The 16,289-nt window shown below is 40.6% G+C and overlaps 1 protein-coding gene across 2 annotated transcripts; it reads right to left on the reverse strand.

Moving 5' to 3' along the window:
* Positions 1 to 5,311: 5,311 nt before the first annotated feature.
* On the reverse strand, positions 5,312 to 15,996 carry ZNF24 (zinc finger protein 24). Of its 2 annotated transcripts, none has more exons than XM_025931336.2 (4): positions 15,848 to 15,996; positions 13,405 to 13,905; positions 13,009 to 13,156; positions 5,312 to 10,877 (listed from the first exon to the last, which is right to left on the reverse strand). In XM_025931336.2, exons 2-4 carry the CDS (start codon positions 13,822 to 13,824, stop codon positions 10,339 to 10,341), a joined length of 1,107 nt encoding a protein of 368 aa, XP_025787121.1. In that variant the 5' UTR covers positions 13,825 to 13,905; positions 15,848 to 15,996; the 3' UTR covers positions 5,312 to 10,338. The 2 variants fall into 2 exon arrangements, with proteins under 2 accessions (XP_025787121.1, XP_086538879.1); XM_086682753.1 differs by lacking the exon at positions 15,848 to 15,996 and adding an exon at positions 15,121 to 15,465.
* Positions 15,997 to 16,289: the final 293 nt, after the last annotated feature.

Genomic DNA, 16,289 nt, shown 5'->3' on the forward strand with positions numbered 1-16,289 from the left:
CATTTTTTGATTTTTTTTTTTTTTTTGGCTGATTATAAATGTGCTGCTAGCTTATTGTAAACAGAAAAAAATGGTAATATGTAAAAGAATAAAGATAGAAGTCACTGTCTCTGAAAACCTATTTTGCAAACCTAGAATTTCGGTGTATGCCATTCTACATATATATGTACTTTTTTTTTCCAAAAATGATACCAATAATGATAAACTAAATATTGGGACATTTTAAACTAAATATGAACATTTTATATATCCATAAGCATAGCTCTATATCATTTTAAATTATGACTATAATGAATATTTATAATTGCTTTCTCAGTATCCCCTGCACCCTGCCCCTGCCTCAAGCTTTCTCAATAATAGCACCTACCCTGATTTTCCTTTAATAATTCTCCCTCCCCCTTTCTGGGCTATTAAATTTTCTTTAACTTTGACTTTTGACATAATTTCAAACTTCTAGAAAATTGCAAGAAGAGTACAAAGAATTCCTGTATACCCTTCACCCAGATTCCCCAAATGTCAACATTTTATTATAATTTCTTTATAATTCTCTATCTGCCTGTTTTGTTTATCCAGATATCTATCTATCTATCTATCTATCTATCTATCTATCTATCTATGTAGTTTTTTTCTGAATAGTTTAAGAGTAAGTGGCACATGCAGTTCCCCTTTGACATTTAAATAGGGCAAAAAGGAAGGGGATTTTGAGCCAAAGTGATAATCGTCTGACTTAATGATCAGCAGCACTTAAATGATCTGGCTGCTATGCTGAGAACACAGTAAAATACAGCAAGCAGGGAAGCAGCAAGGCCCTTGGCCTGAGCAATAGGAAGGACAAAATCACCACTTTCTAAGATAAAGAAAACTATAAAAAGAACATGTTTGGGCACAAATTAAAGGTTTGATGTTAGGGCATGTTAGATTTAAGATGCCTAATTAGTCATTGTACCAAACCCAGTTTAAAAACTGCCTCCCATTTGCAGAGTGGGTGTTCTGCTCTGATACTGATAACCCTCTAAGAAGATGGCCTGCACCTCCACCCCTGAGGCTGCAAGCCCACAAGACTGCAGGGACGGACTCCCACTCCTCCCGTGCTGTATTGTCTTAGAGCGTGGCTTCCTAGTGGTGGCTGCTGGAGAGGAGGAATTCATGCCCTTTGATAGAAACTGACCAGAGGGAGGGAGAGTCTGCAGAAAAGTCTTCTTCCTCCCCTACCCCATGGTGAGGTGCGATGAAGTAGTCTATAGCACTTGCGCTCTGAACACAGTGAGACTAAGCAAACAGCTGTTCTGAAGCTGTGGACAGCTCAGTAACACCCACTTGTATTCTCCTGCCCTTCATCACCTCCCGTTTACCCTCACTTATCCTTTCCTGGGATTGCATCACCCCAATAAAGTATTAACAATAAGGTTTTTTATCTTAGGCTCTGTTTTCTTAGGAACCAAGACTAAAGCAGGCATCAAAGTGGCTATTCCTAGGATACATAAGGCCGCAGTTCAGAGAAGAGGTCTAGGCCGAGATACAGATTTTGCAGTCATAGATGGTATTTAAAGAGATGAGATCACCTAGGAAGAGAATGTAGGTAGAAAAGAAAAGGGATTTGAACACTGAGTCCTCAGGCACTCCAACATATAAAAGTCTAGAGACCCATGAGGAAATAGCACCGTTGAGACTGAGAAGAAATGCCCCACGAAGCAGAGAAAACCCAGGCATGTTGTTCTTGACGCCAAATGAAAATGTCAATTATGCAAAATACTGCGGCTGATGGCTCGAGTAATATAAGTCTAAGAAATGAGTATTGGAATCAGCAATGTGGAGGTTAGCAAACTTTACAAATATTTATGTGGATAAGAATTTGTATAACGGGGATACCTGCATGGTTCAGTCGGTTGAGTGTCACTCTTGATTTCGGCCCAGGTCGTGATTCCAGGGTGGTGGGATTGAGCACCCATTGGGGTTCTGCCCTGAGCATGAGGCTTGCTTAAGATTCTCTCTCTCTGCCTCTCTCCACCACTCGCTCGCTCTCTCAAAAAAAAATTTTTTTAATTATATACAGTAATGTCACACCTCTCATTCCTGATGTAATTTGTATTTTCTCTCTTTCCCCGTGCCCCTGCCCCCTCCATGAGTCTGGCTAGAAGTTTATTAATTTTATTAATCTTTTTTAAAAGTTAGCTTTTGGTTTAAAAAGAATATAGAGGGGCACCTGGGTGACTCAGTCGGTTAAGTGTCTGACTTTGGCTTAGGTCGTGATCTCAGTTTGTGGGTTTGAGCCCCACATCAGGCTCCTCATTGACAGTGAAAAGCCTGTTTGGGATTCTCTCTCTCTCTCTCTCTCTCCCCCTCTCTCTGCCCCACTTTGATTCTTTGCATTCTTTCTCAAAATAAACTTAATATATATATATATATATATATATATATATATATGTTTTTTTCTCTTACTTTTCTATTTTATTGACTTGTAATCTAATCTTTGCTATTTCTTCTCTTTTCTTTGGGTTTTATTTGTTCTTATTTTGGTTTCTTAAGATTTAAGTTGAGGAAACTGAATTGACTTATTTTTCTAATGTGTTTTATAGCTATAAATTTCCCTATAAGAACTGCATCCCATAGATTATTTTTTCAAATATTTCTCTATCCCTCCTCTCTCACCTTTGAGGACTCAATTACACATATCAGGGCACTTGAAGTTGTACCACAGCATGTTGATGCGCTATTCATTTTTTCTCAGTTTTTTTTTTTTTCCTGTTTTTCATTTTGGGTAGTTTCTATTGCTATGTCTTATATACTATACTTTTTTCCTTACTTTCTTGTTTTATCCAGTTAAACCCATCTGTGCATTTTTTTTTTTTTTTTAATCTCAGACATTGTAGTTTTTGTCTCTAAGAAGCTTAGTTTGGTTGCTTTTTTAGAACTTGCATGTCTCGATGTGTCTCCACTAGCTTCTTGATCATATGGAATAGTTATAATTGTCTTAATGTGCTGGTCTACTAATTCTTTGTCATTTCTGGGCTGATTTGATTGATTTTTCTTATTATGGGTTGTATTTCCCTGCCCCTTTGCAGGATTTATAATTTTCGATTGGATGCCAGACATTATGCATTGTGCCTTGGTGGGTGCTGGATATTTTTTATGTATTGTTTTGTTCTGGAATGTATTTAAATTACTTGGATACAGCTTTATCCTCTCAGATCTTGTTAAGTGTCTTGTAGGGAGTATGAGTGTAGGATTCATTTTTGTCCACTAAGGAAGCAGGACCCTTCCTACTGCTTGAGCCGTTTCTCAGCCTCAGCACTACTGATATTTAGCACTGGGTAATTTACTGTTATGCATTATAGAATGTTTAGCAGCATCTCTAACCTCTACCTTCTAGATGCCAGTAGAACCCATCTTCTCTGGTTGTAACAAACAAAAATGTCTCCAGATGTTGCCAAATGTCAGGTGGGGTGGGGTGGGAGGTGCAAAATTGCCCTTGAGCACACTACACTGACGCCTGTGATTGTTAGGTTTTCTACTCAGGTACCCTTTGTGAGTTCCACTGATTTTTCCCTCTAATCCTTTTGGATGGTTCTTCCCCACCTCAGGTAGTTTCTCTACACACACATGTGCTCATCAGTATTCAACTTGAGTAGATTTCCAGTGTTCTGTCTAGTTTTCTCCTATCTGGTACATTGCCCTGCAAAAGCTAGTCACCTTGGCCTCCCAGGACGCCTTGCTCCATCTTCTCAACTTAGGGAGCCTGCCTGGCTCCGCTTGAGTTCTCCTTCCCCATGCTGTGGCCTAAAAACTCTCTCCAGGTAGTAAACTGAGACAACCCAAGTTTGCTTCATTTGTTTCCCATCTCTCAGGGATCCCCTCTCTCCCAGCCTTTGCAGTATAGATTTTGCAGCATTTGTTCAGGCAGGTTAGATCTGGGATCTTGGCCTAACAGATTTTGTGTGTTTGTGATTTAAAAACAAAACAAAGCATAATAGTCAGAAAAATCCAGGAGAGGAAAATCAAGAATGCAAGATGAAGATTGTTGGGAACATGCCTTGAGTGAGTAAGTGTGAGAGGACAGCTTAGATCCAGTGGAAGATTCAGGCAGAAGCACAGAGGATCCAAAGTTAAGAGGAAAGAAGGCATTAACAAACCAAATTATAGACACTTTACTCTTTTCTAATTTGTTCTTCCTGTTGCAAATATTGGTGTAATAGGTATAGATGGGGACAGGTATAGAGAGATCATTTATATAGGTATATAGAGAACATTAAAATGTTAATAGGACTGTGGACTCATGGGTGACTTTTGGGGTGATTTTTATTTCTAACCACCAGAAAAAAAACATTTTTAAGAATTTAAAAAAACAGGTAACTGGACACTTTGTTCTATTCTCAGGAACTTTGCCCCAAAATGGTTTCCCATCTTTCAAAGTCCTAGTCCTACCAATAGCTAACCAGGTCTTCCAGGATGTGGCCCCACTCTCCACCCTTACCCCATTTATTCCCTGGCTTCTTCACCTACTTGACCTCATTATTCGGCTTCAGTGACTCCACCCACTTGCCGTTTCTTGAACAAATCAGGGACTGCTCCCACACGAAGTTCTTTACACTTGCTGTTCCCATGTGTGGAACATCTGTCCTCCAGAATCTCTTGGCTTTTTGTATCATTCCTATCTCTCCTCGAATTTTTCTTTTCCAATTTATTTTCTCCATACTACTCATCACATGACATACAACATGGGTTTTTTTTTTTCCCCTACTGCCATGTGTACTTTCCACACATAGAAGCAATGGATATAAATTCTAACAACTAAGTTTTGGCCATTAGCAACTTCAAATCCCCAAGCCTGGCAATAAAATGAGGGCCCGAGAGAATGATGTTCGGGGGTGGCAGGGGATGATGGTCATAGGGAGGGGCTTCAAGAGTCATGTACAAGGGATGCTTGAGGGGAATGCCCCAAAAGCAATGGGTGGAGGTGGGTACAGCATAGACTCGGCAGTGTAGTCCCCAGTCTGAGTCCCAGGTTAATAAATCTGTACAAAGGATGGAAAATAAATGCCAAAGACACAACTGTGTAAAAAGCTTTTCATCCACAAACATTCCCAACACCAATGTTTAGATACTGTTGGAATGTAAAATGTTATGTGTGGTATAGAGAGAGTGGAGTAACAAATGGCAGAAGTTGACAAAGGCCAAGTCATGGAAGGCCATGCTAATTTTATTAACCTATATAATGCATAAAGTGTTAAGTCTAGAATTTAGAATTACAAAGCTTTTCTACAAATCAATAAGAAAATACAAATAACCTATATTAATCAGGACAGAAACCCAATTCAGTTATTTTAAACAAGAAAGGGACTTTATTGGCTCACAAAACTTTAAAGTTCGGAGGTAGGGCAGGCTTTAGGCACAGCTGGATCTAGGGCCTCCAGAAAAATGACATCGGAACTTAGTTCTCATTCCTTTCTGCTAGCCTCTGAATTTCTCCTCAGACTCTCTCCACATGGTGTAAATTCAGGCTTACGGTCCTTAGTTCGTGGGATCCCTGTAGAGCCTTCTTTCCAAGAGTTCCAGCAGAAGTTCTGTTGAGAGCTCGCTTTAGCCTGGCTTGAGTTACATGCCCATTCTTTAATCACTGTGGCTAAGAAGCTGAAGGACTCAGGAAGGCCAGACCTGGTCATGTACTCATCTCAGCCACAGGGAATGGGTTCCCCACAATAAATAAGGATTCTGTTACCAGAGGATGGGGAAAGAGATGCTGAACAACAACAACAAAAGACCCAACAACATATATCCACACATAACCCAATAGAAAAGCTGTAATAGGTAAAGAATATGAACAAACAGTCCATGATAAAAATGGCCAATAAACTATGAAAATAACCTCATCCTCACCATTAATCAGGGAAATACAAAATGATTTTTTCTTCTTTTGCCCATCAGATAAAAAAAATTATTAAGTGTAGGTAAGGCTATGTGGGGAAATGAGCACTTTCCATACATTTGGTGAAAATAAAAAGTTATGAAGACCTTTGGAAAGGCTAAGATGGGTCTATCAGGAAGCACATCCTTTGACCCAATAATCCACCTCATACAACTCCGTCCGAAAGAAATTCACACACATGCACAAAAATGTATGAAGAAGATGTTTACTTTGGCAGTGTAATAGCAAGAGACTAAATAAGGGAATAGTTAAATAACGGGATTTTCATAGTACTGGATCCTATTCAAATCAACCATTAAAGAAATTTAAAGACCTAAGGATTTGTTTCTGACACACCTGCCCCCCCCCCCGCAAAAAAAAAAAAAAAAAAAAAAAGGCAAGCTGCAGAAAAATCATATACATGATCTTATTTATGTAAAAATAGCATTTATATGTGTATGTATACTCATATGGAAATGTATGGAAAGGGAACTAGATGGAGGTATATGAAACTAGACAGTGGAATGAGACTGGAAGCACTGGAAAAAAAGGGTCTCTCTTTGCTCTTCTAGTTGTGTATCATTTAAGTTTTATAAAATGAGATGGTAGTCATTTATTAATTAAAAAAAGAAAAATGGGCAAAGGCAGTTCACAATGGGAAATGCAAATGGCCAATAAACATAAAAAGATGCTCCCCCTTATTAACAAAAAGAAAAATTCTGCCCACCAGAATGCTAAAAGTATTTAAGGATTCGGGGTGGGTGGAAGTGTAGGCAAACAGGCACTCAGCTGATGGAGTTGTAAATTGGTACCATCTTTTTGGTGATATTTCCCAAAATGTTAAACGTGCACATTCTCTGACCCAAGAAATCTATTTCTATTTATCCTACAGAAATATCCACACAGGCAGCAAAATACATGGGTAAGAATGTTAATAACTATGCCTTTAGCCATAATTAAAAAATTGGAAAGAACTTATTTTCCATCAGGAAGGGGTTGGTTAAACAAATTCCAGTTATTCATGCAGAGGAACGTATGTAGCCATAAAAAAGCAGGTCTACATTCTAGTGGGAGGGGAGACAAGTTTCAGTGCAGTACGTGTAAGATGGGGATAGGCACCTACCTCATACGGCTGCTTGTGAGGGCTAAGAGTTAATCCATGGTAAAGCGCTTCCAACAGTGCCCGCACACAGCAACCACAAGTGTCAACTATCAACACGTTTGCTTAAATATGCTTAAATATGCCTAAGTCCGGAAGAATAGCAAACCAAGTAATTATTCCTTCTGAGTAGACTGTGAAAAGGAATGTCCTTTTTCATTTAACATTTCTGTACTGTAGAAAATGCAAATGAATATGTTTATTAATAAGCTTCCAAATTTGTTAACCATAAAAAAGCAGATTTATCAATCAAGGTTTAACAGCCATCACTCACTACACTGTGAAAAAATATATATTCCTGTTAAGTTCACAGAACTACATTTGAGTTTTAACTCTAATTGGCCACATGCAAGTCACACAATCTATGAATCTCCCTTTCCTTGACTACAAATCTAAGTGAGAGAGGCATAGCGACTGACCCAATGCCTGCAGTGCAGATTCTTTCCACACAACCCTCCCTTCAATTCACATCAACGTGATAAACATACCGTTCAATGATCGAGTGAATACCAACTGGGTGTGGATGTGGGGAGTTTAACCTCCAAGAAAACCAGCAGGAAATTCAGCAATAATGAGCAAATGCTCAGTAGCCATTGGGCAGTTATCAGCGGCCTGCGTGCCGTTAACAATGACTGCTCTTTTAAGAACCAAACAGATGGCGCTGCTTGGCGACTGCCAGGTCACTTCATCAGAGGCTGGCCAGCCCCCAGAATTGCTAACCAGGATTATCTGTGTGGGTATACATTAATATCCGAAATAATGAATCACTGAATAGCCATCTTAAATCAAGTTGTCTAGTGGGGACGTGGACTAACAGAAGATGACGAGTACACAGACTGCTGCTTCCTTTTCCCTTACACCCTAATCCAGTCTTTTGGGGTCCAGCCCATTTTCCCCACAGAGCCTTGCCTTCGCCTCAGAATCCTTTCTAAACAACACACAGGGATCAGAGCTGGCAAGACAAACTTGTATTTGCCAAGTCTAACACTGCTTTTTCTAAGCTCTGACATTATACCAAACATCTTTGGCATTTATGACAAATGTACCACAGGGAAGTTTCTTTATATATGCAAAAGAGGTAAGATCTAAAAAACAGGGTGAAATTCTAGCCACTGAGAGGATGCTCCCTTCTTACCTACTCTGATACAAGAATTCTGTCATCTCAGCAGAAGTATTAAAAATATGCCACCTCAAAACCTACTTGGAAAGAAGCCAGTTATAAATAAATAAATCAACTCAAGATCATTTTATCTTAGAGCGGAGGAGTTTATAGCTTTATTGGACATTGACTTGTTTCCTCTCAGCCACAAAGAGAAAAAGACCCAAACAAAAGTCCCTACATTTTCTTGTATAACTTAAAATACATTATATCATTACTACATATTTATACTTCAATAAATCTTAATCTATAAAGCACATTTCTTATAATTAATTGTTATCAGAAAATCTATAAACAAGCTCCATTCTGCCTCACTTTTCCACCAGCTGGCCTTGCATTTATTACTATGCTTTTTAACAGGCTCATGCAAATCTCACCTTCCATTTTTTAAATTTGATCCAAGCACCAGATGTAACCAAAATCTCTGGAACTATGAAATCTTTTTATTCACATGGGTCATTTTCCACACAATTAATGCCCACTATAAAAAAGCCTTTTCTCATATTCTATATTTTAACTTCCAGAGTTTTCCACTAAACAGTAAAACCACAGTACTTGGGATTCTCAGCCAAGGAGTATATAAGCCTACTACTACAATGTATTACTTTTATACATTTTTTAAAATGTGTTAAGACTTAAAATTAAAAAAAAATAGTTCAATCAATTCTGATAGTTAATAAACTAGTTGTTAATAACCTATTATTTTTTAAATAGAACAATCCATTCAACTTAACATGTAAGTACAACCTCAATGCTACTAGAGATTGATTAGTTTTTTTAAAAGACCCACAAACCTCCAAACCATGATGGAGTATCTTGGACTCACCTCTGATTGCTGGAGAGCTGGCCAGCTCTCTGAGCTGAGTCTTCCTTTCCCCCAAAGACAACACCCTGGTAGGAGGACTATGGCTCCGGGAATCTCAGAGGTGACCTCCCCCAGGACTGCTCCGATGGAGGGAAACAGCTCACTCACATGAAACAGCTTTAGACCAAACCCCCGATGATTTACAGTGGAAGAAACATCTACCTACCCATGGTAGGGTTACAGTATCTAGCACAGTGCCTCGTCGGTAGAAAATGTTTAATAATAAATGCATGGCTGCTCTGTTAGCCTGCTGTGCAACCCTTTTGTACCAAAGGAATAAAACAGCCAACCTGATACTTCTTGCCCACCTGTCATGGACATTTCTGTCCTTCACCAAAAGAAAGGCAAAATAAATTAGATCTTCAAGTCTCTTTTGTTTTCTAAAAGCCAAGACAGACCATTACCCTTCTGTTTACATTTGCCCTTCAACACTGCTGTTCACTACAAATTCCTCCCTAGTGTTAAGATTTCTACTCTTGTAGTTTACAACTGCTTATTGTTCACTGTCCACTTTCTACCGATAACACAGAACATTCTCATTAGCAGGATGCCTTCAAATTACAGACAAGGTAAGTGTGTTTTGAGTTTTCCTGCAGGCAGATAATTAAATGGAGATAAATTCTTGATATACTTCAATTCCTGGATCATGATATTTGTTTTATCTTCCCCAATCTAGGTGTCCCATTCACTTTTGATGTTTTATCACCATCACTTCTCATCTGAGTTTTAAGGCTCATTTTACTTTGAGGCTTTTGGTCATCCTTTATCTTCTATTTTCTGAATGCATATCCAAGTTAGGTAAAAGGAAGCAGAAGGGTACATTTTTAAAAAAGGGTTTAGGTTTTCAGATTTTCTAATTCCTACGTTGCCTTTTAATGTAGAAGGGAATGTATCCTTGCAAAGACATTTCAATGATCAACACAGAAACAATGTCTGTCTAAAAAAGAAACTTTTAAGGGACAAAGAATCAGGTAGTTCATTATTTGGAAAAATAATAAGAATATAAACATCACATGGAAGATTTAGGCATTAACACCTGAATTAAGTTTAAAATTTCAGTTTCTAGGCAGGTATGATATCATTTCTTTCACGGTAAAATAAAATAATGGTGGGTGAAGATTTTCTACATTTCCCAGTGGATTTTCTAACCGTCTATATAGGGAAATAAAACTATTATGTATCATTTCATGTTTTTAATTTTGTCTTCATTTCTGAAGAAAAAGACCTGAGTGCTGATTTTTTTTTGTAATTTCTTAAACTTTCACAACATTCAGAAGTTTTTCTGCATTGTGTCTTCGCTGATGTCTAAAAAGATTTGAGCTCTGACTGTAAGATTTCCCACACTGAACGCATTCATAAGGTTTCTCCCCAGTATGGATTCTCTGATGATTAATCAGCCCAGAATTCTGGCTAAAGGCTTTTCCACATTCAAGACATTTGTAGGGTTTCTCTCCAGTATGGACTCTCTGGTGCTGCACGAGGATAGAACTTCTGCTGAATGCTTTCCCACATTCAACACATCCGTAGGGTTTCTCCCCGCTGTGGATTCTTTGATGGAGAATGAGGGCCGAGCCCTGACTGAAGTGTTTTCCACATTCATCACATATATGTTGTTTCTTTCGAGAGGGGTTTCTTTTTCTTTCAAATCTGCCCTTGGGGAAACAGGCTTCTCCATACTTAAAAATCTGAGGAACACCTATATTGAGAGTGCCCGGAACTTCGTGAGATTCTACCGCTGAAGGAATCTCCTGCTTTGGAGCTAGAGCTCCATTTTCAGTCCTACCATCATCATCTGAAATAGAGACAAAACGTAAATATCACTCATTTCCTATTCTGGGAGGAAAGAGACCTGAAGAAAACTTTAGTAAATGTGAACTAAAAGTAAAGAGCTTGCATTCATCTATAAACAGCAACCTGAAAACCAGTGTTAAGGTTGCCTACTCCAAAAAAGGAAATTAAATGACTGATTCTGAGGCTAAGGGGGTAATGGCATGCTCCCATAATGAAGAACTAAAATGTTGTATCTGAATAAAAGCAGTAACATAAGCAAGTGTGCTTTACAACACTCGTCAGAAAACAGGGCAGAAAGATGTGGCAGATTCTATATGATTGTTAGACAAAGTGCTGCAGCTAGGTCTGGATGAAATTTCATAAGAAATATAAAAATTGCCCGTTGGGAAATCCTTGTAATATTCTTTTGCTTTGAGAAAAGAAGAAATTACACCAAATCATGATGGTATAAATAATAAGCGATCTGTCAAAAAGTGACTATTTCTGAAATGAGCAAGATAAGGCAGGTCACAGCCAACACTACACTAAGAGCAGAACCCAGAAGATGTCGTAATAAGAGACTGAGGGTAATAGGAGCTGAGGGTATTCTGTTAACTCAGGACATGACACTTACATTTAACAGGCCCTTAGTAAATGAAAGTTTTCCTGTAAAATACCCTACTTGGTATTTGCCATGGTACTTAGTTAGGTGAGTTATTATTTTTAAGCCTCAGTTAGATAAGTCTAGTGAAACAAAAGCCTGAATTACCAACATGAGGTACTATCACCCACCCGCAGGACACAGTGTATTTAAAGACTGTCCTGAAACTTCCAGCCTGTAAGAGTACAAACAGTTACTACAGGGTGAGCAGCAACAATTAGAAAATAAACAGTGAGCAAGTCTATAATAAATGATGAAGAAAGGGATAAAGTCAAGAGAGAAGACTAACAGAAAGACTGAAGGGTTGCAGGGGGTCAGGGAGGCCTGGAGACATGAACAACGGAGAAGCAAGTGTTATGTGGGGACAAATGGCACAGAAATAAGTTCCCAAGCGTCATAAAGACTAGACTGCTGAAATGAAGCTATTTACAAGCGAGGGAAAATTATTCTAAAATTCAGGCAGGGGAGAAATTTTCTACCCAAGAAAATGCCACCTCCAATGACCAAGGATAGTGGTTCTCAAATTTCATTCCAGACACAATGTCCCATGAAACATGTAAAACTAACGGTTTTCAGCAGACGTCAGCCCCACCCCATCAGTTCTGGTTCACGAGCACTGGGATCTCTCTCTCCCTCTCCCTCTCCTCTCTCTCCCTCTCGAGAGTCCCCTCAGATGGGAAGAAAACCTGATGAGACTCCATCTGTGGCACACACCAGCGTTACCTACAACTATCTCAAGGAAAGATTCCTAAAGCAATCTCAAAAACAAATATGAAAAAGAATCCAGCAGTTTTAGGAATATACTAGGTTGTATCAAAGTATACTAAGTATGTGGTGTCAACTGCCAATATACTGCAAAGACTAGTTTTAAGCGATTTATTGTAAATCTGAGCTCTTTATTTAATTCTTCTATACTTAAAGCATATTTTAGCTATGGAGCCTACTTTTGCATAAATACTTAGAAAAGGTGAAGAGTTTTACCCAAAATACATTTCTACAAAAGATGCTTCTTAGAAAAAAAAGACTCTAGGCAGGATGTTAGAGAAAAAAAAAAATGGCTAAAAATTTAGAAAAGACTTCAGTGGTGGCTACAAAAAGAATAGGTAGATTTGAAGAGGCTTCATCTAAGCTTATTATACCAATAGGATTAGGCAGGAGATTGAAAGGATGTGAAACAGATGGCAAGTAAACAATACTGAAACAGAGGGACCTCATCTACAGGTGGGTGCTGGCTCAACATAAGGCAAATGCCAATCTGAAATGGGGAGATCTTCAAGAAAGAGGTAAAAGGGAAGAAAAGGATGATGACGTTAATGTCTAAGATTAAAAGACCTGAGGGTCCACAAATCAATTGTTGACTGTGTATACACAGTCTGTCTATGTGTACAAAATTAGGTTAAGGTCATTATTCCCTATCCCCTTTTGTCCAAAGAGTTCTGGACAAAAGGCCCACACTCTCACCCTCTAGCCCACTTGAAGTTTTGGTCCTCACCACAGTGCCTTAAGGAATGGAGCTCCCAGGATGCCCACTTGAGCTGGTTCTCCACAGCATCCAGCTCAGAATTTGGTAATCCCTGAGCTTCTTCTTGAGATACTATCTCCTCTACTAGAACTTCCCGTTTTCGTCGACGGAGAGAAACCTGGAAAAAATAAAGTCTGGCTCAGCTGAGAAGGAATCTGATGAGATTCAGAATTAAAAACACGTAAGAGAACCCATACAAAACATATAGTGCGGTGGTCTATACGACAAAGCATAGCCAGAGGGGAGCAGTGCAGGGGTGGGAGGAATACACACAATTCTAACTTAGTTGAGTGGAATGAACTCAGCAGCCCTGCCTACTGCTATGCCAGTGCTTCTGCCCCAGGAGAGTGACACAAGCAGACTCACCGGCTGTCCAGGGTCATCTAGCTCACTCTCTAAATCCTCCAGCACTGTCACTGCCTCCTCTCCGTTCTCCGGATGATGCTCTCGAACCCAGGTCTGCAGTTCCTTGGGCAGGATGGCAACAAACTGCTCCAGCACTACCAGCTCCAAGATTTGTTCTTTTGTGTGTGTCTCTGGCCTGAGCCATAGACGGCAAAGTTCTCGAAGCTGGCTCACAGCTTCACGGGGCCCAGGTGAATCCTGGTATCCAAACTGCCTGAATCGCTGTCTGAAAACCTCTGGATCAGGAAGATGGTTCCAGGGGATGCTCGATCCCTCTTCACCATCAGGATCCTCCTCCAACTTCACTCTCAGTATTTTTTCCTCTTCATCTGGAGTTGGGATTATAAGTATTGAATCTTCTTCCACGGACTGTGCAGACATCCTGATTTATAATACTTCAAGAAAAGTCAATCAAGGCAGGATACAGGCCTCAGGGAAATACCGCTTTCTTCACAGGCTCTCCTGAAGCACAAGGAAAAAAAAATACGTCAACTACCAAATATCCTAAGAATCTGAACATGTGCTGATAAAGGAAGTAAAAGATATTTGTTTTTCTTACCAGATTAAAAATTCCAATCAATAACCTACACCAGAAGTTGGCAAACTATAGCTCACAGCCAAACGTGGCTTGTTGCCTATTTTTGTACAATGTTTGTACTAAGAATAGTTTTCACATTTTTACATGGTTGAAAAAAACCACAAGAATACTTCATGACATGTGAAAATAATACAAAATTAAAATGTTTGCGTCCATAAATAATTCTATGTATTTGCTGACAGTTCACACTACAATGATAGAGTTGAACAGTTTCAACAAACACTACATAGTCTGAAAAACCTAATATTTACCACCTGGCCCTTTAGAAAAAGTTTGCCAAGCTGTGACCCACTAAATCAACAAACCTTATTTCGTTAATCAAAAGAATCCAAGTAAGAACCAGTCCAACTCAATGTTTTCTAAATGCATTTGACCCTGGAACACATTCTTTGCAACTCAGGACACCCGTAGGTCAACTCAAAAACAGGGACTGCTTTTCTGTTATCTGCTTAAAATTTTCTTAACAAAATATTTTTTAATGGTTAGGTTAAGAGTTCAGAAATATTTTTTAAGAACGCCCTGAACTCAAAATATATGTGAAAAAATATCCACTTGCTCAGTAACAGATCAATACTGAAAAAACTAACCACTAGATGCCACGCAATGCAAATATTCAGCCACTCACCACCCCCAGAACTACATTTAAATCTGTAATGACCGGCATTAATCACAGCAAACTCAGTGAATAAAAGGTACTCTCATAACATCTTAACTTCTTGCAGTGGCCCAGAGTCATCATCGCTCACTGGATGACTCACTGTTTCCCCAGCTTCTACCTTCAGGGAAATCTTGTGCTATTTCTGATCCTTTCCTTGTATTTGCACAGTCATGCCCATGCCATTGTTTACAACACATACTAGGAATGAACCACGCAGCTACTCAATGTATCTACTGAGGGCCAGAATCTGAAAACCAATGGTTTCAAAAAACTTCTTGTAACCCTCACAAGTCTAGTTATCATAAAAGACCTTATCACAGACAAGTAATGCAGACAGGTTTAATTAAGTACCCTGGAGTGTGGCGGCCTTCTAAATAGGGTTTAGCCAACAGATGAGTTGGTTCCTATTCCAGGATCCTACCTTATCAAAGGCTCAATCATTCTATAGAAAAGAAATTTATCTTCCTTTTACGTTCTCTTACTGCAGCCGGCCCTTGGGCCGTGAAGGAGGTACAAGTGGGCAGGCCCGCGATCCCTAGTGTTTGGGCGGGGAGCCGAGTCCCAGGTGATCTCCTCGCCTCACTCCGGCAGAGTTCCGCTGCAAACCCCGCCCCGACGTCCCCCAGCCCCTCTTCGCCGCACTAGCAACGGCGGATTTCGGATGACGGAAGGCCACACTGCCCCAACAACGTCGCGGCCTCAGCGGATTTCGGATGACCGAAGGCCACACTGCCCCAACAACGTCGGGGCCACGGTACTTCCGCCCGCGTCCGGCGGAACTACAAGCCCCGACAGCCCCCGCGCAAGGCCCGCCCCCTCCCACCTCCGCCCAAAATGAGTCCCAGAACCCTCCGCGAGACGCCAGGCCTCGAAATAGAACAAAACCGGCCGAGGGGGGAGGGGGGAAAGGCGAGGGTCGCGGAGGACACAGGGGATGGAGGACTCTCCGATGGTACTGAAAGCCCAATCTGGCTTTCCATCTACCTCTACCAGCCCCCCAACTGCTGTATACGGAGACAGCGGCCTGTCCGCGCCTCCTGGCAAGCCGAGGAAGATCCCGCCAGGCTTCTTTTCTGTCTCCTACCAAAAGGACTGCAGCCCCTTAGCCCAGCGTCCCCCTCACGCCCTTCCCCCATTCTCTCGCAAACCTCCGACTCGGGATCCGCAGCAGCTTCGCTGTCCAAAGCAGACGCAGAAACGCCGCTCACAAGCCGTTTCCCAGAAGCCCCCGGCACGGACTGCTTCCGGTCTGCGGGTCCCAGGAGGCGGGGAGAGGCGAAGCCCCGCGTTGCCATGGAGATGGGCTCCGGGCGGGGGAGGGGCGGTGCGACGACAATGACCGCTTTGAGACTGCGCTTGGCCTGGCGCCTCTCCTCGGATAGCCCAGAGTTCTGTGTTCCGTTTAAGAGACAAGGAAAAGAAAGGGAGAATTCTGCCATTAAGATAGTCTTTACGGATTCATAACCCCTGTCACAGGAGTTACTATCTCATGTGATCCTCGCAGTAGCCCTCTGAAAGGAGTAATAAAGGCTAGTATTTATGAATGCTTACTACGTTGTACCAGCCACATATATTGTCATTTTCACAACA

The sequence above is a fragment of the Puma concolor genome, chromosome D3 (genome assembly GCF_028749965.1).
Source record: "Puma concolor isolate L17-30 chromosome D3, mPumCon1.1.hap2, whole genome shotgun sequence".
Taxonomy (NCBI): domain Eukaryota; kingdom Metazoa; phylum Chordata; class Mammalia; order Carnivora; family Felidae; genus Puma; species Puma concolor.

Bases quoted from the DNA above. Each gene is read 5' to 3' on its own strand.
- ZNF24 (XM_025931336.2), bottom strand. From the start codon at position 13,824: ATGTCTGCACAGTCCGTGGAAGAAGATTCAATACTTATAATCCCAACT. The intron at 13,157-13,404 runs GTGAGTCTGCTT...TATTTTTTCCAG, and splicing joins TAGATGACCCTGGACAGCCG to GTTTCTCTCCGTCGACGAAA. The intron at 10,878-13,008 runs GTGAGGACCAAA...TCTCTATTTCAG, and splicing joins CCATTCCTTAAGGCACTGTG to ATGATGATGGTAGGACTGAA.